Source organism: Rhinichthys klamathensis, unplaced genomic scaffold, assembly GCF_029890125.1.
Source record: "Rhinichthys klamathensis goyatoka isolate OS25496 unplaced genomic scaffold, OSU_Roscu_1.1 h1tg000481l_1, whole genome shotgun sequence".
NCBI classification, from domain to species: Eukaryota; Metazoa; Chordata; class Actinopteri; order Cypriniformes; family Leuciscidae; genus Rhinichthys; species Rhinichthys klamathensis.
In genome coordinates this window covers 661,409-687,500 of record NW_026606968.1, presented here as the reverse complement: position 1 = coordinate 687,500, position 26,092 = coordinate 661,409, and the positions used below count along the sequence as shown (strand labels likewise).

At 38.7% G+C, this 26,092-nt stretch overlaps 1 protein-coding gene across 50 annotated transcripts in view; it reads left to right on the top strand.

Annotated features, from left to right (window-relative positions):
* The window catches only part of LOC130072179 (protein NLRC5-like), a 912,375-nt gene that overhangs the window by 290,529 nt on the left and 595,754 nt on the right, over positions 1-26,092 (top strand). For 7 of the 50 annotated variants that reach the window (XM_056237189.1, XM_056237191.1, XM_056237193.1 and 4 more), the window contains exon 9: positions 22,371-22,484. The exons of 36 other annotated variants lie outside the window; for them this stretch is intronic. In XM_056237189.1, the coding sequence (XP_056093164.1) occupies positions 22,371-22,484 (114 nt within the window). Of the gene's footprint in view, positions 1-22,370; positions 22,485-22,741; positions 22,838-23,040; positions 24,766-26,092 lie in introns of all 50 variants that reach the window. 7 more of the 50 variants (XM_056237176.1, XM_056237188.1, XM_056237184.1 and 4 more) reach the window with 2 other exon arrangements.

Genomic DNA, 26,092 nt, shown 5'->3' with positions numbered 1-26,092 from the left:
CTCGTGAACCAAGAAGGCTTTAAAAACAATTGAAATATGTAAGTCGTTTAATCTTTTCCTTTGATATGTAATCTTTTCTGATTAGTTATGTACCCCTGTCTTGTGTCTTTTTTTTTTCTTTCCATTTATTTGTTCTATATTGTGACTGTTTTCTTCTTTGCTTACATAATGTTTTCAATAAAAAATAAAAAAAAATAAAAAAAAACTAGAAACGCTTGCGCCAACTTCAAGCATAACAATTACAATGGCGGACTACATCGTGTTTCTGCAAATGTTTCTCCTGGCTTTGCGATCCTATATTATGGTCAGAAAATATGTTATCTAAACCCGCCCCCAGCCCCCGAGGTAAGCATGACGTGGTAAAAGAACGGTTCTAGTCCAGCAAAGCGTTGGTGCCGCTTTTGGAACCAGTTTTCCTGGCCGAGAACCGGTTCTTTGGCTGTCGAAACACAAAGAACTGTTTCGCGCGCAGGCACCGGCTCCGAACCGGCTCTCAAAATGCTTTGGTGGAAAAGGGGAATAAGAAGAGTGTGAAGTTCCTTGGGCAGAAACTGGATGAGTCAGGAGTTCATGCAGATCCTGAAAGGTGCGTGCAGTCACACAAATGAGCGAGCCAACACATGTAAGTGAAGTGCGGAGATGAAGTGCATGATAAATCACCTAGGGAAGTTTTTACCAAACCTAGCTGAGAAAACGCAGCCTTTGAGAGATCTACTGCAGGAACAGAATATGTGGGCATGGGGAGAGCAACAACAGAGAGCTTTTGAGGACATTAGAAGAGATCTAAGCACACCGCCGGGGCTGGCTCTTTACAATCCAAAAACCACCACAGTTGTTTCAGCCGATGCATCATCATACGGGCTAGGAGCTGCATTGCTACAGATGCAAGGTGAGCAGCTTAAACCTGTAGCCTACGCATCAAGAGCACTCACAGACACGGAGAGGAGATATGCGCACATTGAAAAGAGGCCTTAGCTGTCGCCTGGGCTTGTGAGCGCTTCTCAGACTTTCCCGTAGGTCTTTCCTTTCATGTAGAAACAGACCACACACCATTGGCACCCCTCTCGAGTTCAAAGAACCTAGACGAACTACCACCACGCATACAATACAATACAATACAATACATGTTTATTTATAAAGCACAAGTTTAAAGACAACCGAGGTTGACCAAAGTGCTGTACATGCATACAAGAATTTTGCAAATTTACAGACAAGCACCAGTTGTAAAATGGGTATAACACACGAAAGTAAAATCATAAAATAAAGGGTAAGGGTATATTAAACGCTAAAGAAAAAAGATAAGTCTTAAGAGTAGACTTAAAGGTCGATAGTGTTGGGGCAGTTCTGATATGGGCCGGGAGACCGTTCCATAATTTAGGGCCAATGGCAGAGAAGGCACGATCTCCTCTATTTTTTAGTCCTCGGCACTTGCAGCAGACCAGAGTTAGCTGATCTGAGTGACCTTGGCTGAGCGTGACGGTGTAAGAGGTCTGACAAATACTGTGGTGCCTCATTATGAACGGATTTAAAAACAAACAGTAGAATTTTAAAATCAATTCTATATTTGACCGGCAGCCAATATAGTGAGATCAAGGTCGGTGTGATAGATTCATATTTACGCTTCCCAAAAAGAAGCCGAGCCGCTGCATTTTGAACTAACTGCAAACGCGCAACACAGGCCTGTGAAGCGCCAATATACAGTGAGTTACAATAATCAAGTCGTGATGTAACAAAAGCATGCATGGCCGTTTCGAATTTCTTAAGGGAAAGAAAAGGCTTCACCTTTGACAAAAGACGAAGATGATAAAAACACGACTTGATCACAGTACTTATCTGCTTGTCAAATTTAAGATTGGTATCAAACCAAACACCCAAGTTTCTGGCACACATGGTACTATAAGGCGACAAGGATGCAAAATCAGGGGCATGTAAATATTGTCCATTTGAACCAAACACAATAAATTCGGTTTTACTCTCATTCAAGCTCAGGAAGTTAGACGTAAGCCAAAGTTTTAGCTCTCCCAGACAATCCGTGATAGGCTGTAATGCCTGCGTCAGCGCTGATCCACAAGTTACTAAAGTTACTCACTTTAAGACTGACAGTCCCTCCTAATCGAAATAAACCAATATCCCGGAGTAAATTTTACTCCAGTAACTCCATCAATTCACTGAACTGAGACATGTTAGTGATGAGCACGAGCAGCTGATAATGAAGAAGTTTTCACACAAACACATACACACTGTCACACACACACAAACTCACACATACACACACACACACACACACACACTTACAAACACACTCTCTCTCTCTCTCTCTTTCTCTCGCACACACACACACACACACACATACTCACTTACTCTCACACACACACACACACACACACACACACACACACACACACACACACACACACACACACACACACACACACACACACACACACACACACACACACACAATTCTAGGATTATTCGGTTGTGTATAATGCTTTGTGAAACTGATACTGGAGAATAAGTCTTGCTGCTGTTAATAATGTTGTTTGAGTGATTGTATTGTCTTCGCTACAACGGAAAGTGATGTTTTGAATGTGGAGACTATTAGGCCTCAAGAAATAGTTTTGTCCTCATAGAAAACAAAACGAGGAGAAAAGTGCAGAGACTGAAAACTATGAAATGAGAAATCAGTCGGATCGCGGAAAAACGAGTGATAAAATCGAAAAAAGACACACGCTGGTAAAAGAAACGTATGCACAACCGAAAAATAAAAACCAAAAAGTACAAATTGAAAAACAAATGTAAGAGATTCAGGATAAAAGTTCAACTAACTGTCCTCCTTCCCCTGAGAACACACAGCTTTCAGAAGGACAGGCTGAGTCAGACCAGGAGTCAATGTCAAGAGCAGAGGTGATGGCTCTTCTTTTCCGAAAGTGCTGGTGTTTCAGAAGGAGCTGATCAGAGTGTTATATGTGGCATTGATATGGAAGCTGAAAAGGCAAGTGGAAGCGGTTTGCAGTGTGTTGAGACTGATGATAACGTGTGTGTTGATGAATCAAGATGTGATAGTGACAGTTGTTCAGAAGTTTCTGAGTTTGAGTTGAGTCAGTCATCTGGAGATGTGTGTATTCTGTGGAAGAGTTTAATGACTTTCTGGATCAAACAAAAGGACAGAAGGTGGATGTTCGGAAGTTTTTTCACATGGTTATGGGTGCTGCTCTTATATATTTCTCTCTCTGTCTTTTTTCATTCCTGTTTCTTCTCCCCTCTTTTAACATGCAAACCTTAAGAGTTAGTACTTTAAACATTAATGGTGTGAGGAATAGAGAGAAACAAGGCTTATTAACTGAGTTCCTTAAGCTCAAAGAATCGCATGTAACATTTTTACAAGAAACTCACAGTGACGAGAGCAATGAGACAGATTGGGGATTGTGTTGGGAGGGCAGTTACTCTTTAAGTCATGGAACAAGTTTAAGTGCTGGGGTAGCCATACTTTTTTCACCTTACCTCAATGTTGATATAGTGTCAAAAGTAGAATTAGAAAAAGGTCGCCTTCTTGTTGTAGAAACAAAAATTGATGAATATAATTTCATATTTGTTCATATTTATGCTCCAAACAGAAGTGCAGATAGAATAAGTCTATTTAAAAAACTGAGTGAATATTTGAAAAATGTGAATGCAGATGATTTTCTAATATTAGGAGGTGACTGGAATAGTACAGTTGATTTTACTTTGGATAGGAATAATACTGAACCAGATTTTGAATCGCCTGCCTTTCTAAAAAAAAACAAATTTCAAAATGATTTGTTGGATGTGTGGAGAGAGAGGAAAGTTAAACAATACACTTGGATAAAAATCTCACAAGAGAGAATAAGTGCAGCTAGATTAGATAGATTTTATGTTTGTAAAAAAGCTAATAACAGGATTGTGGCTGCGAACATTGTGCCATGTTGTTTTTCGGACCATCATTTTGTTACTTGCAATTTGTCTTTGTCACAGACTCAGTGCAAAAGTGGAAATTGAATGTACGTTTGTTACAGGAGAAAGATTTCATTGAAAGATTTAAATACTTTTGGGGGTCTTGGGTTTCACAGAAAGGTGAATATGAAAACCTAGTTCAGTGGTGGGAATTGGGAAAAACACAAATTAGAATTTTTTGTCAACAGTTTTCTTCGTTCTCTACAACACAGATTAAGGAAAAAATTAATGAATTAGAAAAGGAAATGGTAAAGATGCCATCTAATATGGTGCTGCACTCAAACACTGTGATGGAGAACTTCTGTGAGAGGAAGAATGCACTGAACTCTCCACTGCAAGGGCAAGCTAAGGGAGCACTTATAAGGGCACGGTTTCTGTCAGTCCATGATATGGATGCTCCAACTACATATTTTTTAATCTTGAAAAAGTCTCAAAAAAGCAGAGTGTAATGCATTGTCTGACATTCCCAGATGGGTCTAAAACATCTGACCCAAAAAACATGAGGAAAATTGCTGTTGACTTTTATTCAGAATCTTTTAGAGCTGAAAAGTGTGATTCGCAGAGGACATCGGACTTGTTTGAGCAACTTCCGACTCTTAATGGAAAACAACGTGCAAGTTTGGACAGTGTTTTTTCTTTTCAAGAATGGACTGAAGCTGTACAACAGCTGAAGCCTGGTCGTGCACCAGGTACTGATGGTCTGCCGGGGGATTTCTATAAAGCCATGTGGGGAATCATAGGTAAAGACTTTTATGAAGTTGTACAGAAATGCTATGAGAAGCAGAATCTTCCAGGAGCTGTCCGAGGGCTGTCCTTGCTCTTATTCCCAGAAAATCCTTTGGGGTACGTCAGGTACTACTTAAGACATTCTATGACTCTGTAGTCTCATCTGTGATTCTGTATTCTATCACTTGTTGGGGAGGGGGACTGATGGAAAAGGAGAAGAATAAGTTAAATAAACTCATAAAGAAGGCAGGCTCTGTTGTGGGGAGTGTATTACCCACTTTAGAGGAGATAGTGCAGGATAGAATGATTGGGAAACTTTCTCTTATGATTAATCATGACTGTCATCCTCTTAATGAAATATCTCGAGCTTTTGTGAGTACCTACAGCTCAAGATTAATTCATCCACGCTGCTACAAAGAGCGTTTTAGAAAGTCTTTTTTCCCAACCGCAATTAGATTTTATAATCAGTGTCATGTGAGATGATATATATATATTTATGTATTTATTCTGGTCGTATATAATCATGGTGCTTTGAAAAATTGATACTTGAGAACAAGACTTGTTGCTGTTGTGTATGTTGTTTGTTGTTGTTTATTTATTCATTGAATTTCTATGCTGTTGTGACACATAAATTTCCCCCTGGGGGATTAATAAAGTAAATCAAATCAAATCAAATCAAAAGGAGACATAAGTCTCATGAAGAACTGGAGACCCGTTTCCATTCTCACTACTGACTATAACATTCTGGCGAAAGTTTTGGTTAATAGATTGAAGTGTGTTTTGGGTGATATCATTCATAAAGATCAATCATACTGTATTACAAATAGATCTATTTACGATAACATCTATCTAGTGAGAGATTTACTAGATTATTGTAAATTAAATGGTATCAATTTAGGTCTTCTGTCGTTAGACCAAGAGAAGGCTTTTGATCGTGTAGATCATGAGTATTTATTTAAAATATTAAAAGTTTTTGGTTGTGGTGATGGGTTTCTTTCCTGGATTAGGACTTTGTACACAAATGCTTCATGTTTAGTACAAATTGGAGGAGGTTTAAGTCCACCAATACAAATGCAAAGGGGAATCAGACAGGGTTGTCCGTTGTCTGGCCAGTCGTATGCAATAGCAGTTGAACCTTTGTTGTGTTTATTTAGGAAAAATGTGTCTGGTATATGTGTAGGTAACAGTATCTATAATGAAATTAAGCTGACACCATATGCAGACGATATCACTGTGTTTGTTAAGAATCAAAAAGATGTAAATACAGTTAAGAAGTGTCTTTGTTTATATGAAAAGGCATCATCTGCCAAGTTAAATTGGAGTAAAACAGAAGCTTTGTGGTGTCTTGAACATTCAACAGAGGTCTTACCAGTTATTCCTGAACATGTAAAATGGGGGAAATAGGATTTCAATTTCTAGGGATTTATTTAGGAAGTGAAGAGTTTAAAACAATAATTGGGAGAATGTAAAGGATAAAGTATGTGCTAGGTTATCTAAATGGAACTGGTTGCTGCCTCGACTATCGTATAGGGGAAGAGTGCTGGTTATCCACAGTTTAGTGGCGTCTACCCTGTGGCACAGGCTGAATGTCCTGGACCCACCAATGGACTTTTTTGTAGAGATCCAGAGAGTTCTTCTGGACTGGAAAGCACTGGGTGAAAGAAGGAGGACAAGGCCTGATTGAATTGAAATCCAGGTATGCAGCTTTTCGTCTAAAGACTGTCCAAAGGTTTCTTCACCATCAGGACCAGAACTGGATGGAAGTGGCGTGTGCCCTCTTGAGGAGGGTTGGTCGTCTGGGTCTGGACAGACATCTGTTCTTAATGAACGTGAAGAACATGGACCTTAACGGACTTACGTCTGTTTATGCTTCAGCTTTACAAGTGTGGAAAGAGTTAACGTTTGGACAATGGAAGAACCTTTGTTCTTTAACGGTCTGTTGTCTATTGAACTACTGAATTCAGTCACTCTATGTAATAATCTGATAAAAGCTGGCATTTGTAAAATTGGACATTTAAAGATTAACAACCAGTGGATTACAGCAGAAGAATTGCATCTTAAAACAGACATTCGGTCTCTTCGAGTTCTTCAAAGACTGCTGGCAGAAATAAAGAATCTTTTGCGTCTTCGGTTGTTGTTACATTTGGAGGAATTTGATGGATTATTCCCTGAAATGCGTGTGTCTGCAGAAGTGGGAGATTGGGAACAGACTGAAGGGAGTCTACTGACTTGTAGAACACCTGAACCTGGAAATTTTTTTCCAAGAAAGCCCTGTACATGATTTGTGTTAAAGCTCTTAATCTAAGAGCTCGGGACAAAGTGATTGAGTCCAAATGGATTGGAGAAGCTGAGCAAGGATCTTCCCGAAAGGTAGTTGGAGGTCCCTGTACAAGAAGCCCATTGAAAAAAGACTAGGGGATTTTCAGTGGCGGATTGTACATCGGGCAAGAGCCACAAACAGGTACAAAGCACATCTGGATCCTTTGCATAGTGTAGATTGTAGTTTCTGTGGGGAATCTCAAACTGTTCATCATCTTTTTGTTGAATGTTCAAGACTAAGTGAACTTTTTTGGTTGTTAAAAAATGTTTGCCAAAGGTTAGGTTTTTTGTTTACTAATGGTTTGTTTATATATGACAGACTCTTATGACAGACTCAAAAACAGGACTCTTCATTTAAGTGGAGTAGATCCAGTGCAGATGTTACAAGGTTTTATAAAGGGTCGTTTGATGCTGGAGTTTGCTTATTATGAATTGGTAAATGATATTGAGACCTTTTTTTGATGTGGGGAACAGAAGGTGTGATGTGTAAGCCCAATGAAGGGCAAGGTTATCAGATCAGCTTTGGAGTGTTATAAAAGATAGGTTGAGTTGTTACATTTTCCATTATTATTTGTACTTATTTTTATTTTTTATTTTTCAGGTTTTTTAAGGCGTTTGTTTCTTTGTGTTTTGGAATATTTAATGTAAAATAAAGCAGATTTTAAAGGTCTCTCTCGCTCTCTCTCTCTCTCTCTTTCTCACTCACTCACTCACTCACTCACTCACTCACACACACACACACACACACTGTCACACACACACACACTCACAATCACTCACTAACACACACACACACATACACACTGTGACGGAGAGGCTGAGGCGGTCGGATCCATGTGCAGTAATTTATTGATACAGGTAAGCCAACAAAGGAAAGCAGTCATAAAACTCAGAAGCCCGTGGCAAGGGCAGCAGCAAACTCAAACACAGCACACTGGTAATAGGGTTTCAACAGGTGGAGTGATCCGCCGAGTCAGGGTTTGATTGACAGGTCGGTCGGGAAAGATCACACTATCACACACAGTATAAAAGTGAAGTCAACGCATTTTCACATCGTGGGTTTTTGTGAAAGGAGTTTGGTTTTGAGGTAGCGGATTTTTGGTGATATAGTGACATTTATAGTGCGATTTGTTTAGTTATATTTAGGCTTCCATTTAAATTTACACATTGACTGAGAGACAGAGTACATATAGTGACACATTAATAGATGCATAGATAGAAATATATATATATAGACAGATAGATTATTAGATACATTTAATAGATAGATACATATAATAGATAGATAGATAGATAGATAGATATATTATTAGATATATACATAGATTAATAGATAGATGCATATAATAGATTTTCATTTTCATTCAGAGCCACAAATGTCAACATCAGGCCCATCATCATCATCATCAACACCAGTAGAAACACAGGACAGTTTATGGGAACATTTTGATAATCACATCCGTGAAACCCAGATGATACACAATGCTACAGCTAATGCCACAGTGGAAGTGAAAAAATACCTCAACGATGCGTTTTTGCCCAGAACTCATGATCCCCTAACTTACTGGAAAGAGAGAGCAGTAATCTTTCCTCATTTGTATGTCCTTGCTAAAAAAATATCTTTGCATGCCAACAACAAGTGTCCCTTGTGAGAGGATTTTTTCAAAGGCTGGAGAAATTATCTGTAAAAAAAGAAGTAGGCTGAGTCCTTCGACAGCAGAGAGATTGATATTTTTGAATAAAAATCTATAAGAAAGTGAGACATTGTGGCTTGATTTCTTTTATTCATTTTTCATGACCAAAATAACATTATGCAATGTGAAGAGACTACAGGTTACAAGCTTCATATATTAGAAACATACAATAAAAATACAAAAAAAAACAGTTTTTTATTGGCTCGTTGTATTAAAAATCTAAGTTGTTTCAGATCAACACCTGCAAGTGACCACTAGGTGTCACCGTGGAGACGGGTGTCGGATTGATTCGAAGCCTCGAAACAATATGGCACGTTTGCTTCAACTGTTTCATTGCTTCACGAAGCCTCGATCTGCCCATCACTACCAGAAAGACTCGGGAGACAAGATAATAAATATGATTTATTTAACAGTTTGTATACTAAATGAAATGTTAAAGTTCTTTGGCGTAGGCCCCATCCCCAGGGACCGACCAGCGTCAGTTTCTGAGAACGTAGTAATGGGTGTTAACCGGGCTCAAATACTCCAAAAGTCGAGTGTTGATTGGCTAGATCTGTGGTTAATGAATGACATGATTAATGAATGGTGTGATATTAGTCTTCCCGGCAGAACTTGCGCTGGAGTTCCCATTTCTTCAGAGTTTAGCTGTAACTGTTTCAAATCATAAGACAGCAACGTTTTCTGAGAATGACCCAACAGACTTGTGTGTGTCACATGACTCTTTCTTGTGGTTTTATTGCACTGACCTGTAGTGTCCACGTGGTGTTACAACAGCTCTCTAAAACAACAGGAAGTGACACACACACACACACACACACACACACACGGGGACACTAAAGCTGCCGAAACACACATTTACAAAGAAATAATAAACAATCCATCAGCGCTCTCTAGCCCGTTGGTTCATTAGCTGGTTCAGTAGTGTTTGATCTGGGCTGGAGCTGAATTTTTTTGTCGTTTCTGCGGATCCATACAAACTGGTTTTACAGATGCTAGAAACTTGAATTTCAAATGAAATATTGGTATCAGAGCACACCGAGGTTCCTAACCGACGACAAAGACTTGACAGAACAACCATCAATTGTTAGACAGTATTCTGTTTTTTTATTTTATTTATAAGTTTTTATATCAGCTATGCATTCCGTTAATTTTGTGAATTGGTAAGTTTCGTCAGGGCGTGAAGAAATATAGAGCTGAGTATCATCAGCATAACAGTGAAAACTAATGCCATGCTTCCTAATGATATCTCCTAAGGGTAGCATGTACAGAGTGTGTGTGTGTGGCATGTACAGTGAGTGTGTGTGTGAGTGTAGCGTGTACAGGGTGAACAGCAGCGGTCCTAGTACTGAGCCTTGTGGTACGCCATACTGAACTTGTGATCGATAAGACATCTATTCATTTACTGCTACAAACTGATAAGGGTCAGATAAGTGTGATTCAATCCATGCTAGTGCAATTCCACTAATGCCAACATAATTTTGAATCTATTCAAAAGAATGTTATGGTCGATGGTATCAAATAAGATCCTCTAAGTGTAGCGCAGTCCAACAGTGTAGTTTCGATTTCTCCCATTTGTGGGATATTTGCTTTTGCTGTGCTAATTTGCACAGCTGTCCTTACTCAAGCGTTTGCAAGCATTATATTTATGTAGAGTGCGCACTGTCGTGGAAGCATCATTAGAAGCGTTCAACTCTCGTCTTCAGCCTCTTCGTGTGAAGACCGACTCGGGTAAAGACCTGCGACTCCACCGAGCAAGGACACCTCTAAGGCACTTAATTATCTTCTTCACCGTCTTCTTCATCGTCGTGATATGATATAAGCAACCCCAGAATGTGAGAGACGGAGAATGGAGTTCCAAGCATTCATGCGCATATTGTTCCAGTAGAGATAATTTCATTGGCCTGTGCCCCACTTTTAGATCTTTAGAAGACACCAGGAAGGATGCATGGATTAGAGAGAACAAAAGATGTTGGAGATGCGGGCTTAACCATCTAGCTGTCAACTGTGACTTGAAAAAACCCTTGGTAGACATCTTGGTATCTGTAAGAGCCATTTTGTCTTTATTTAAACCTTATGCAGGTGTGTGTCCAGTAGGGGTCTCTCTTTGGGTAATTGGTTGCTGAATATAGGTAGGAACCTTCCTTCAGGTGACATGTGTTGCTGGAGGGAAGGTGCACACAGTTTTTTGACCGCTAAGCTATGCTACACTGAGCTATGATGTGCCATGCTGTGCAGTATGAAATCTGCCAGGGTGAAGAAATTGTAACTGTGGATTTATTGACTGTTTGTTGGACTCTTGCTTACGTGGAAATGAGGACCAGTCACGGTAAAATAAATCTACAATGTAAGCATATTAAACTTGGAGTGGACATTGCTGTGAATAACAACCCAAGCGAGCGCGTCCATTAACAAGCACCGTCCAGCAGCCATCAGCTGCTTAAAGTAATAGACTTGGCTGCTTACAGTATCCATCATGGAGTCAATTGTCATGATCAGGATAACGGTACATTCTATCTTAGTCGCCTTGGAGGTTCTGGCAGGGTACTGCTTAAAGTTGCTGAAGTACTTCTCCATTATAAAGGCAGATCCTTGCAAACTTATGCCATCCTGGAGGATGGATCAGAACGTACCATGTTGCTACCTCAAGCATCTGATTCTTTGGGCCTCAATGGGGTAACTGAGTCCCTAATTGTTAGAACTGTACGTCTAGATACTCTTGCACTTGAAGGTTCTTCTGTAACCTTTGAAATATCCTCCATGGCCAATCCAGAATAGAAGTATTCCATTTCCAATGCCTTTTCTGCTGCCAGATTGGGTCTGGCAGAATAGACGTATCCTGTTCAGATCTTGCAGAGACGTTTCAGACATCTTTGAGACTTACCCCTTCCAGCCTTCGCTAATGACCAACCACTTATTCTTATTAGTGTAGACTACCCACACCTGATAAATCCAATAGATCAGGGCCCGTATTCATAAAGAGTCTTAATGCAAAGAGTAGCTCCTAGTGACTAAATTCTAAGAAAATTCTTAGAAATGTGGGCGTTTACTCTTAAAATAAAAGAAAAAATCCTAGTAAAGAAAAACGTAATTCAGAAAGCATCTTAACCCTTAAAAGAGGTCTTAAGGTCAAAATTGTTAGGAGCACGGATGAGGACTTTTAAGAGGCTTAAGAGTTTCTTTAGCAGAGGAGAAAATGCCAGAAAGACGAAGAGGGAGAAGAAATGTGTTGCAGACAAGTGAGTTAATAAGACCCTATAGATGAGATCGTGCAGGGATCATGTTTGTGACTGATCTTATTAGAGACGCGCTAAGATCTCCGAAACAGCGCAGAAATGCCATAACGCCAGAAATGAAAGTAATCACTACATTATGATATTTGGCAACTGGGAAAATTCCATGTTTGATACATTAAAATTAACATTCAAACCACCACTTAAATAGACGCCAGCAATCAGTGTAATTGGAAAGAGTGGAAATTTTTTTATCATTCTAAGCCAATCAAATAGCCTACCTTATAGGAAATTAACAGCATGGTAAAAAAAAAAAAGAAAAAGAAAAGGATTTATATATAATGTGTGTGTGTGTGAGAATGGTCAAATAGGAAAAATTACACATGTAATTTCAAAGTGAAGGCTTAGAATAGACCCTATACTTAAAATCCCTCTTTCTTGGACAACCAACTAATCACAGTCTTCAAAAGATTAGGTGTGTTCGACATCGGCTGCGGCTGGATGTAACCGATCGGCGAGAGTAGCCGCGTGCAGGCGGGGAGGAGCTGCAAACGGAGACGTGAAGTCGGACACTTTCTGGTTCCCGTAGTGACCGTTTACGTGGTGTTTGCATACTTTAGCACAGCTGAAGTGAAATAAATGCAATATTTGCCAAATACACAGATATTTCAGACACATTTTCATTCAATACTTTACTGCTTCATACAGCATCTGTTTGAACAAGAATAAAGTTCAAAATAAGCCTATATCAATGAAGTGGAGTGAACGTTTTTTAATCAGTTTTATTTTGATAAACATGACACAATATAAAATCGCGACTACATGAAAAGACTGTTTACTGTTATAAAAAAACTGGTTTGTGAGCTTTAGTGGAACTAAAGGTGTGAGAATAAAGCGAAAAAACTCGAAACGCACGTGATCGTTGTCATGCGGTGAATCCGGCCAATCGTGGACCAGCTGTGTCGTCATCAGAGCTCGTGCAGCCGCTCTTCAGAAGCTGCGCTGGCTGAGTCCTCCGGCTACTCTCGAATCGCTCTCGCGGTACTTCGATGGCATACGTCACAGTCACGTGGCGTCGGCGCTGCATCAAGTCGGACAGAATTTCTAACCGGCATGCACTGCTTCAAGTCAGCCGCCGATCGGTCTGCGCAGAGCTGCATGAAGTCGAACACACCTATTGTGTCACACATAGCAACGGGGTCAGCCCCGCCTCCTCACTAAGATGAGAGTTTTTGTCTTTTCCTTACTCAGAGTTGCTCTCAGATCGGTCCCGAATCGCTCTTAAGCTAAGACTCCTACGTAAAAGTTTTTAAGCTAAATTAACAGTTTTCTGAGAGGATTCTTAGAATCTTTATGAATACGGGCCCTGGACTTTTATATAGTTTTTACTGACTGTAGATTCTAAAGTTGGAAAAATGTCAATTCCTAAATATTTAAAGCTGCAGTCCGTAGCTTTTCCTCTTTGTCGCCATCTCTGTTTGAAGTCTGCAATTGCAGTCATTCGCGGAATTATTCATTTTACGTGAGTTGTACATCGGCATGAAACAGCGCGGATGAACACAATGTTGTGAGGAGAGTGCGCGTCGCGGCTGTCGGTCACAGGTCACAGCGCCGGTGTGGATACTGGCATTCAGAATCACACATTCTACTTTTTGGAAGTACAGGATGACCAACATAAGAATTTTCACCGGAAAATGTCCTCTGAACAAGTAAGTAACATTCACTTTTGTTCAGATCAACTACAGGGAAAATGCATTGATTGCACTGCAGTAAATCGCACTGATTAAATCTAACGATCGCTTATCATGTCGAACCGTGCAAATTATACTTTGTTCTCAAATTGTTAATGTTAACAACATCAGCTTTGCGTGACTACATTTAATGTGTTTTATGGTTACCTGTAGTTCAGAATTCATATTCTCCATAATAGCTAAACGAGAAAGGCAAAACAAAGGAAACTCCATAACTGTGTGAATTAAGCAAACAATTGTGGTACTGTTACACGATTGAACTATTGAAATGTCTTACTTGTCCAGCAGAAAAAAGCGTCTCTTCTTCCGTTTTGAACCCCTTCAAAACACGGAGTTAACGCACCAAACGCCCTGCCTATGTTCCTTGTGTTCACATGAGACGGTTGCTGTCTTTCTCTAGCCACTTTAAATCCGAAGTACGAAGTCTTTTGGGTTTTATAACTGGTGAATCTCCAGTTGACACTGATGATTGTCGTTTGGATCTTTCTGGATGCCATAAGTTTAATTATGTAAAGTGCTGCGAGAAAAGCCTATACAAAAGGCATCTCTACTCTCCCCAACGTCAACATCCTCACGCGCAGTATAGCCGGCTAGCCGAAACTCCTTCTTTATGTGTACGGATGTGACGTAATGACGCAAAGACATGCTCGAATTTCCCGCGGAAACCCACCAGTACCACTGGAATTAAAATCATTATTACATGCTAACCGTTTTGAATCGAGCTACGGCAAGCAGATAGTTTTGACCACTGGCAGAATATGTTTTTTTTTAAATAATTATTTTGGATTATTTTTAACTTGAAAAAAGTTACGGACAGCAGCTTTAAATTGGTTTACAATTGGGATCTTAATTTGAGTTAAATCAACGCCAGAGCTATACTTAGGGGAAGGAGAGCAGATTTTTGCCAGTTTATTTTATATCCTGACATACTGCTGAAGTCTGAAAATAGCTTCAGGACACGACTGCGAGATTAAACTAATAAAAAGATTTGTCTGAATTCTGATTAAACAGTGGTTCACTTATTTTGGTCGTGTCACTCAGAAGCTTTGGAATGATATTGATGTATTTATCAAGTGTAAGATTTGGCCAGGCTTCATATGAGAAACATTATATTTGGGTATTTTGACTCGGACCAAACGAAAATATATGTTTTGTTATTAATTTAATTCTTTCCTCAACAAATTTTACATTCACAAATGCAAATTTCCAAACTGTAAACCTGTCATCTCTGTCTTAAAAGAAATAGAAAATTATCTAAATGTGTTTTCAGTTTCTACTAATAAGAAAGCTATAAGGACTGTTAGAATCTGCACTGCCTTTGATCTCTTCATGTGAACATTTTTATGTGATGTAATGGCCCTACCTCTTTTTTTATATATAAATATATACTATATATTTTTTCTTTTTTTGCTGTTGTTTCCTTAATTATTGTTTTGGTTGATATTATGTGATGTACGTATGCTCTTTTGTATGTTCCTGTTCTCAGCATAAAAAAGGGAAAAAAGGAAAGCATCTAAGAGTGCTTCAAAGTTAGCTGGTTTAAAGGGTTAGTACACCCAAAACTGACATTTCTGTCGTTAATAATTCATCCACATATCGTCCTGTAAGGACCACCCATTGGCCCAACGACGGAATCCAACGGCGTGGGTGAAGGTATAATGCGTGTATGTCTTTTCAGTGCTCCAGTGAAGTTCACTTCATTTATTGGAATTTAGTTTAAATATTACTTTAGCTCTACGCTTAATCTGACTCCAATTTCAAATGATCATCAAATTTAGATTCTGTTTCTTATTAGAAAATCATAAATGTTGATTATTAATTTAGATCTTTTCTTATTCTGAGTTCCTTGCATTTTCATTTATTAATTCATTATGGACCCAATGCCGCACAGAGATCACGTTGGCCAGATCGTGTTTCTCACGGACACAAACCTTGTCAGTTCTGAATTTAGTCAGAGGGTGCAGGGTTAGCTAATACTTCTTAAGTCGGTTGCCTACTGCTCACTCATACAAAGAATGTAGTTTACTTTAGCCATTTCCATGCAACTTGCTAAATCAGTGATAGACAGAAATCAAAAGGTCTTCAGATGATGTGCCTACTGCTCCATTCATACCTGCGCCTTTAGTTTGACCTATCCTGTAAGATTTGCGGTAGCACCAGCCTCCTATAATCTACTAAAATAATGATTTCGGAATACTTCAGAGTAATCAAGATGTAACATTTATTTTTGTCAGGTAAAAATGTATCACGTCAATTACACAAGTAAATGATTAAAATCCAATTCAGAAATAATAAATGCATGACATCAATTACTCAAAGATGATTCTAAAAGTAAGCAATGCATTCCTGACAGAGACACACAGTAGTGTGTGAGAGCTTTCCAAGGGGATAGCACTGACACAGCACTGCATGGGGGTTTTCCTGGTTACAGTTCCCCCTGATTGCTCTGTTACCTAGCCTTAAATACCCAGACCAGAAAAAGGGTTGTACCAATATTTTTCCAGTGTGTTTTGGGTCAGTTCCTGTACCCCAGGGGGTCAGGGGATCTCTGGATAATCCGTAATTCGTTTGTAATTATAAAACGAAAATACCGTTTATCTGTTTTTTGTTTCAAAACGAAAAACCAAATGACCGTTTTTGGTGTCAGAATCAAAAAACGAAAAACCAATAAAAAACGGCCCGTTTTTCGTTTTTTGGCGATCATTTTATCGTTATTCCTTTTTGAACAAAGAATGAAGAGAGTCTTTAAACTTCAGTCTATTCGTTTTTCGTTTATAAACCAAAAACGGAAGTCACGTGGTCTATTCCTTTTTTGGAAGCGAAAGTAACCGGAAACACTTTCAAAATAAAAGTTGGCTAACTATAGTTAGCGATGTGATTGTAGACTAAAACTGAACTAATATAACGTTTTTAGTACAACTAAAGTAGCACTGGGTGTGAAAAAAACACTTTAGTTAACTGAAATAAAAATTAAAAATAATAAAATAATAACTCTGGCTGTTAGGGAGAATTAAACATTTGTAAGACCATTGGTGACCTGTCACTTCAGATTAAGACTAGTGAACTCATTTTATATGTAGCTTAGGATAGCAGGTAGCCTATTTATTTATAAGGTTCTATTATTTAATTCACATTTTAGTTTTGTAACATATTTATAGCCCTTATTGCTATGTGGAAGCTCAACCAGCAGAGGTCTTTCTACCCCCTTCTGTGCACGACTCTTTCTGTGGCGACAACAGGCAACAAGGGTTTGACCTTTTGACTTGTGTTTATATCAAAGAGAAGGCAAGCACTGCTACCATCAGAAGCTAATCACTGAGTTTGAAGGGTGTGCAGAATTTCACCTGCCTTCCAGCTCCTCTTTCTATGGCACTATATCTGCTAAACACTCTCAGCTTCCACCATCTACTGTTGCCCCTTCTGTGTCAAAACAAAACTCTTCCAAAACAAATCTATAAAGTTGTATACTTTTTATTTTCCTTTGCATTTTTCTCCAGTGTAATATAGCCTACTTATTATGTTAGTTAAGTAGATTAAATATTTTTTATGCAGCTTGTAGTTCTCATTAGTTATGTAGACCTACTTGTGTGTGAAACCAGACAACCAGCCAAATAACAGCAATAAACAGCTAACATAAGAAAACAACTGAGGGAGAATCAAAAGAAGAAACAGTCAAGCAAATTAAATAAACACAGCACAGCCATGAGAACTAGAATAACAACAATACATTTAAATAAATAACTTAATGAAAAGCATAAAGAATAGTTCTACCTGTGACAACTAAAAAAAAAATTAATTTGTTTGGGTGAATGTTCAATTTTAACCATAAACATAATAGTAGTATTGTTTGTTGGGCTGGTGATAAAGGAAAATCAACCACTAATTTGTGCCCTGGTCACTCTTTTTAACAGTTTCCATTACACTCCATTTAGTGGCACTTGTGTCCCACTATTTCCAACAGAAGCATTACTAGTGACACTGGGTGCCGCACTTGTAGCACCAAAGTCACAATTAGTCTTAGTATACACTTATTTCAATATCCAATTCCACAAAAGTAGTGCCACAATTCAAAGATGTGGCTTACCATAAACCATGATGTAAATATCTGAAAGTGACAACAAGGCCCTTTTATGGTGCCGGAGGAAGGAGTGATGTGCTGCTTTGTCCTGCCAGTCCAGCATTTATTTGAAGAGAGAGTGATGGTGACTGGGGCCAGTCTTGCTGTACTATCATCAGTCCTTAAACCCCGCACACAGCGCACAGGATCACAGCCTCCAGGTATTGGGTCAAATCTGGAAGGTCCTGAGATGAGTACCAGGGAGAAAAACTAAATGATTCAACTTCACTTTTATTTTACTTTACACAAGTACCAAGCGTACAGAGCACTGCCTTCCCTGGTGGTTCATCAAACAGAATTAAACCCAAAAAAAGCAATAAAAGATCTGAAAGTCCCAGAGCTAGAGATCATTTTTTGACTGAGTAATACTAGGTTTCACACACAAGTAGGTCTACATAACTAATGAGAACTACAAGCTGCATAAAAAAATTACACTGGAGAAAAATGCAAAGGAAAATAAAAAGTATACAACTTTATAGATTTGTTTTGGAAGAGTTTTGTTTTGACACAGAAGGGGTAACAGTAGATGGTGGAAGCTGAGAGTGTTTAGCAGATATAGTGCCATAGAAAGAGGAGCTGGAAGGCAGGTGAAGTTCTGCACACCCTTCAAACTCAGTGATTAGCTTCTGTTGGTAGCGGTGCTTGAAGGGGGTAGAGAAGGGGGAGAGGGACCTCTGCTGGTTGAGCTTCCACATAGCAAGAAGGGCTATAAATATGTTACAAAACTAAAATGTGAATTAAATAATAGAACCTTATAAATAAATAGGCTACCTGCTATCCTAAGATACATATAAAATGAGTTCACTTGTCTTAATCTGAAGTTACAGGTCACCAATGGTCTTACAAATGTTTAATTCTCCCTAACAGCCAGAGTTATTATTTTATTATTTTAAATGTTTATTTCAGTAAACTAAAGTGTTTTTTTTTTTTCACACCCAGTGCTACTTTAGTTGTACTAAAAAACGTTATATTAGTTCAGTTTTAGTCTACAATCACCTCGCTAACTATAGTTAGCCAACTTTTATTTTGAAAGTGTTTCCGGTTACTTTCGCTTCCAAAAAAGGAATAGACCACGTGACTTCCGTTTTTGGTTTATAAACGAAAAACGAATTGACTGAAGTTTAAAGACTCTCTTCATTCTTTGTTCAAAAAGGAATAACGATAAAATGATCGCCAAAAAACGAAAAACGGGCCGTTTTTAATTGGTTTTTCGTTTTTTGATTCTGACACCAAAAACAGTTATTTGGTTTTTCGTTTTGAAACAAAAAACAGAAAAACGGTATTTTCGTTTTATAATTACAAACGAATTACGTATTATCCAGAGATCCCCTGACCCCAGGGGGTAGCACCTGGTCTCGGGGGAGAGGGGAGATGTCTTGAAGAAACATCACCCAAAGAGGAACACAGGATTCTCCTAAGTCCTCAATCTTTCTCATATTACCAATGACTGCAATGAAATTAAGACCATTTTACCAATCGCACCGAGACACTTAAAATGATATCAAACACGAAAAGGAAAAACAATAGATTCCCAAGATACATCATATATGATTTATATAGGCATTCTTAGTGAACTTTTGGTGACTTGACTCAGGGGGAGAGGGAGAGGGGGATGCAGAGATAAGGTAGGAGAAACGTTTGGACAGGACAATGTCCTGTGCTCTGTCTTTGCGATCTTCTGTCCAGGGTGCGTTTTATTGCTTTATGGTGAATTTTATCTCAGCTTTTGTCTTAGCAGGAAAATCAGTTCTTACAGTCCCAAACCCGTAAGACATCTGTTTATCCTCGGAAAACAAATACATATGTTTTTAAACGTATCAAACTACTTTTGGCGCTCCAGCGGTTAATAAACAAACTGCTGTGCTGTGTCTTGCGGAGGAACATTGTAGCCGGATCTACTTTTCTCTGTGGCGAGTCACAGAGGTACTGTGCTACTCCTCAGCGGTTTAAAATAGTCTGAATATAAACACGTATTACAGGCGTAGGGTAGTGATTCAGGATAAGAGAAAAACACAGGTTGGAAGATTGATTTATGATGTACTCGCTCATTATATACATTCTATGAATTTTTAACAAAATAAGTTACATGTTAGGTGTACCTACATTAACGGTCTACTCAATTAAAGTGAAGGTAAGTTAGAGTTCACCTGTCGACATTTTAGGCAGGTAAAATACCAATACGATATGGAAAAACAGCATCAAAGTGTAGAAACATTTATGCAGGCATTTCTGTGTATCTTTTGGATGTTAAAGCTGGATGTCAAACAGGATTTGAGATCCTGTATCTTGTAAAAGTTTGATCAAGGTGAGCGTTCATGTGTGACTTCCTCATATTAGGCCCCGGGGATTAATAAAGTTGATCAGGAGCTGGTCAGGGACACACAGTCTCATGCAGGGCTGAGAGATGTCGTCTATGATGAAGTCAGCTTAGCTCACGTCTCCTCGATGGTGTCCAGAGGACAGTCCAGGATAGAGCTGGCCCTCTTTACCAGTTTATTAAGCCTCTCTCTCTCCTCTCAGTGCTTCAGCTCCCCAACACACACCGCATGAAGAGCGCAGAAGACACACAGTGTCACAGAGAGTAAAAAAGACGCGAGTGTTTAACGCAAAAAAACAACAACATAATTTACCACTTTATTTACAAAATATTAATCTCTAACGCGCGTTCACGCAACAACGTCTGCTCTCACACGCATGCGCAGTGGTGCTCTCGTGAACGCGCGTCTCTGTTTACCTCACTCTCTCTCCTCACAAATAGAAAGTGAAAGTAAGATCTCCTGTCGCCATTTTAAGCAGGAAAAATAGGAATACGACACGGGGAAAACAGCATCAAAGTATATGAACGTTTAAGAAGGAATTTCCGTTTATCTTTATAATGTTAAAGCTGGAGGATTTGAGATCCTGTATCTTGTAAAAGTTTGATCAAGGTGAGTGTTCATGTGTGACTTCTTCATATTAATATGAATCTCTGGAGGACATTTTTAAGTGATTGATTGTTTTGTCATAAAATATTTAATTACGGGGTTCTTTCACTTCAAGGTTTCTTTTGGGTTTGGTGATGTTTGTGATTCTTCAGAAGTTTAACTGCATATGTGTAAACATGCATAGGCCAAATCACCTCAAAGACAAACGCCTTTTTTTAAAAATCGGGCCAGAGTCTGTCGAGGCGGGTCGGGGTTTGTTTTCTTTCACCCGAACATGTTCAGCGTTTCTCGGTGTCCGTTATTGTTCATGAATTCTAAATGAAACGGCCGACGTGTGTGTGTGTGTGTGTGTGTGTGTGTGTGTGCGTGTGCGTGTGTGTGTGTGCGTGTGCGTGTGTGTGTGTAATTATGAGCTTGAGTTAAAGCACACTCTCAGAAAAAACGTACTTGCTGTCACTGTGGCTGTACCTTTTCAGAAGGTGCACCTTTACCTAAAGAGTGCATATTGGTCCCTCAAAGGTACATATTGGTACATGAAGACTGAAAAAAAATATTGTTTAATGTTATTTTATTTATTTCTTAAATTATTTTTCTTTATTCATTTTTATAAAAATTTCGTGATGTTTTTTTATGAAGTCAGACAGTGTTTGTACATGTGTGCTGAGCAGAGAGCTGCTTGAGTTATATTTTGGGGTACAGTATGTCTGCAATGCAATGTTCACTGAGACAGTTGGCATGCTCTTTGCAAGAAAAGGAATGTTTCAACTGATGCAAATGTACCATTTGTATACCACTAATGTATACACTGAAGAAATAGTTTCTTAATGTGCATTAGGAGTGGATTGTGCCATGTTTAAGAAATGTTTGATAAATCTAGAATGAAGACCTCCTCTCATGTAGCCTTATTGTTATATGCCTGTTTCTCTCTATCTGACATGACACGTTTAAATAATAAATCTATTGGCAAAAGTAACTGGTGTAGCTTCCGTGATTCAACAATGACGGGGGAAGCATGATTTTCAAGTCTACCGTACCAAAAGTGTACATATTAGTACCTAACTGGTACATACCATAATAAGATATTAGAACCCTTTTGAAACCCTTTTTGTCCCAGTGACAGCTTTTGTACCTTTTTTTTTCTGAGAGTGCAGTCACACGATCCTTTTCCCACACACTCCAGACATGTTCAGCTAAATTATGAATGATGTTTAATTTAATAATTTAATGTAGTGTGTGAATGTTTCTTCATCAGAGTCAGTGGAGGAGATCAAACTCATCAGATTCTCCTGCATCTTCATCATGGGTAATTCACAAGCATCCAGAGATGGAGATTTCTCTCCAGGACGCAGGTACTTTCAACAAACACTGTTCAATATTGTGTTACATCTCAGAAAAAGAGTTACAAACCCCACAGACACACAGATCAAAGAAAGTTTACAGGAAAAAATATATCTTTTACCTATTTTTGCCTGTGTTTTTGTTTTGAAACTAACATGAAATATTAAATAAAAAGATAAAGTTTCCTCAAAGTGCTCTAAGATGAAAGATGAATGTGTTTATATTAATATGGTTCCTCTCATAAAGAATGAACACAGTAATCTAAAGGATTAAACTGAATCTGTTCTGTGTTCCAGTTCAGTCCAGCAGAAGAGCTCAAACCCAGAGTCCAGCTGTGTGTCTGTGAAGAGTGACCGCTCTATGGATCATCCAATGAAGTTTAAGAGTGGAGACACACGGCCAAATCTCAGGTATATCATTTCTATAAAAGTTATGCTTATAGTATTTGATTTTTATAAAATTGTTAATATACAGCAGTTTAATGAGTTACAATCCTTTAAGTTTCAGTCTATTAATGATGATCATTGTGCTCTTGTGTAAAGCTCTATGTATTGTATTGTTAATACATTCACACACTGTAAAAGCTGTTGGCCTGTTACTCAGTTAATGACACAATTACATCAATATCAGTGTGTCTGATTCTTTACCCTCTTCATTCTGATTTAAGGTCAAATCTTCCATCCAGACCAGTTAAAAACAAAACTGTGTTCAAGCCTGTGATTCAACCACAAGACTTTAATGAAAGCATGTGTCCTGGTTTCAGGTAAAATGCAGGACTTTTGTTGCTGTTGTTTAATTTTAGGTGTTTCTATTCACATTACACAAACACATGATTAATAATTTAAACATTTCAGAAAACTAATGATGTTCTGTGTCCCATAGTACAGCAAACAAATAATATATTGTGTCATTTATGGTTATTTACTTCTCTGATTTGTGTAATAATGTGGTATTTTAATCTTACAGCCATGACTCTAAACCTGCTGAAGTCCTCAACACATTGAGATCAAATCTGAGACAGAAGTGTGAGTGTGTGTGTGAGGGAATATCAAAGCAGGGAAACCCAACACTCCTGAATGAGATCTACACAGAGCTCTACATCACAGAGAGTGGAAGTGGAGAGATCAATAATGAGCATGAGGTGAGACAGATTGAGACACAGTCCAGGAGAGCAGAAACAGAGGACACACCGATCAAATGCAGTGACATCTTTAGACCTTTACCTGGACAAGACAAACCCATCAGAACTGTGCTGACAAAGGGAGTCGCTGGCATTGGAAAAACAGTCTCTGTGCAGAAGCTCATCCTGGACTGGGCTGAAGGGAAAGAGAATCAGGACGTCCAGCTCATATTCCCACTCGCTTTCAGAGAGCTCAACTTGATGAAGGACAAAACACTCAGTCTCTCAGATCTTCTTCATCGCTTCTTCCCTGAAAGCAGAGAAATGGCCATATCCAGTGATGAGTATAAAGTGCTGTTCATCTTTGATGGTCTGGATGAGTGTCGTCTGTGTCTGGATTTTCAGAGCGATGTGAGGTTGTGTGATGTGACTGAATCCGCCTCAGTGGACGAGCTGCTGACGAACCTCATTGTGGGGAATCTGCTTCCCTCGTCTCTCATCTGGATCACCTCCAGACCAGCAGCAGCGGATCTCGTCCCCTCTGAGTGTGTCCATCGAGTGACAGAGGTACGAGGCTTCAGTGACACACAGAAGCAGGAATACTTCAGGAAGAGAATCAGTGATCAGAGTCTGGCCCACAGGATCATCTCACACCTGAAGTCCTCAAGGAGCCTCTTTATTATGTGCCACATCCCAGTGTTCTGCTGGATCTCAGCCACTGTTCTAGAGGAGATGTGCAGTGGAGCAGAGAGAGGAGAGATTCCCAAGACTCTCACTCAGATGTACACACACTTCCTGCTCATTCAGACCAACATCAAACATGAGAAGGACTATGAGAAGAAAGTGAAAGATGAAGACATGATTGTCAAACTGGGGGAACTGGCGTATCGGCAGCTTGTGAAAGGCAACCTGATCTTCTATGAGGAAGACCTGAGCGAGTGTGGCATTGATGTGGCAGAAGCATCAGTTTACTCAGGATTGTGCACTCAGATCTTCAGAGAGGAGTTGGGCTTGTGTCAGGGGAAAGTCTTCTGCTTTGTTCATCTGAGCATTCAGGAACATCTAGCAGCTCTATATGTGCATCTCTCCTTTATCAACAATAACATCAATGTGTTTGACCAGATTACCAAACCAACTAATGGAGGCAAAGTGTCCCTATCTGATCTCCATCAGAGAGCTGTGGATAAGGCTTTACACAGTAGAAATGGGCATCTGGACCTTTTCCTTCGTTTCCTTCTGGGTCTGTCAGTGAAGTCTAATCAGAGTCTCTTACAAGAACTAAAGACACAGACAGCAAACAGCTCTCACAACAATAAGAAAACAGTTGACTATATTAAAGAGAAGATCAGTGAGAATCCCTCTCCAGATAAATACATCAATCTGTTTCACTGTCTGAATGAACTGGGTGATCTTTCTCTAGTGAACGAAGCTGAACCTCATACGTCTGGAGGATTACGTGCTGTGAAACTCTCCTCGTCTCAGTGGTCAGCTTTAGTGTTTGTGTTGTTGTCCTCAGAGGAGACACTGCAGAGGTTTGACCTGAGGAGCTTAATTGGAGGCAGAAATGCTGGGTAAGTAACACTTACTTTCTATTTTGTGATGCTCAACAATCTTTTGATGCACATCAGAACTATATTCTTTGGTTTTACTCATTGTAATGGAGGATTAAGGGAATTTGGCCTTTGTGTTTCCTCATATTAAACTCCTGTGAAACAGAAGTCATGGCTGGACAATTTCATGTTCCCAGTCCTCCTGGTGTGCTAAAAAAGGTAAACATTAATGGGAATATACTTATATTTTACTCGTAGAGTAAAATTCTAGGGGTGCCAATAATTGTGGCCAACATGTTTTGGAGAAAAGCATTTATTTCATAAAGTGATCGAGGCTTCGTGAAACACTTCGAAACACCCCGACACCGTCTCCACGGTGACCCCTAGTGGTCAGAACAGTGTAAATGCAACAATAACCCGGGCCAAACATGCATAATAACCCCTTTTACAAATCTATTGCAAATGTTTTATTGAAAGTAAAATATTTCAAATGCAATTATCTAATTATCTAATAAGATTATTAGATGATTAAGATTATATATAAGTGTATATATGTTCTTTTATCAATTGTCAGGGTTTGTTTTGTTAGTTCTATGAATGGCTCAGCTAAACAGGCCAAAAAGACTATGAACTACCATTATTCATTTTAATTATACTAATGTCTAATTAAATAGTCTACAAATGTATAAAACTGATCAGAGATGATGTAAACCCCACAGACACGTGTTCAGTGGTTCTCAGCGCCTCCTCATGATCATGGGTTGACAGAGATCATCAGCGCTGAAACATTGACATTTTTTATTTATTTTTTTATTTTTTTATTTTTTTATTAGTTTAAAAAAAATATATATAACAACATTTCAGTCTTTCCAGTTCACATTCGATATAATAGTAACAATAAATGCATTAAAGATAAAAAAACAAAAAACATAACAAAAAAACTAAAAAACAATCAAGTTACCAATAAAGAAAAATAAACTTGTGACAGATTTGTATCCCATGACAAAAATAGTTCTAGTGACATATTATCCATTAAAATTTTCTAAATGAATGTTCATTACTGATATGCATTTTTTGTTTGTAATTAATTTAAGAGACTTAAAATAAAAATCCACCTCTATCAAAAACAACTTGAATGATGGTGAAGAATTCTGGAATTACATTTATGGATATGAAACTTGCCTAACAAAATGTAAAGGTTTATTATAGTACATAGTTTCTTTTCTTTGTGTTCAAAATAAGTGATAATGTTCTTCCCCTCAATGTTGATTTTGTGTTTTGTTTTACATAATATATAATTCTCAAGTTCTTTCCAAAATGCAATACTGTATGAACAACCATAAAACAA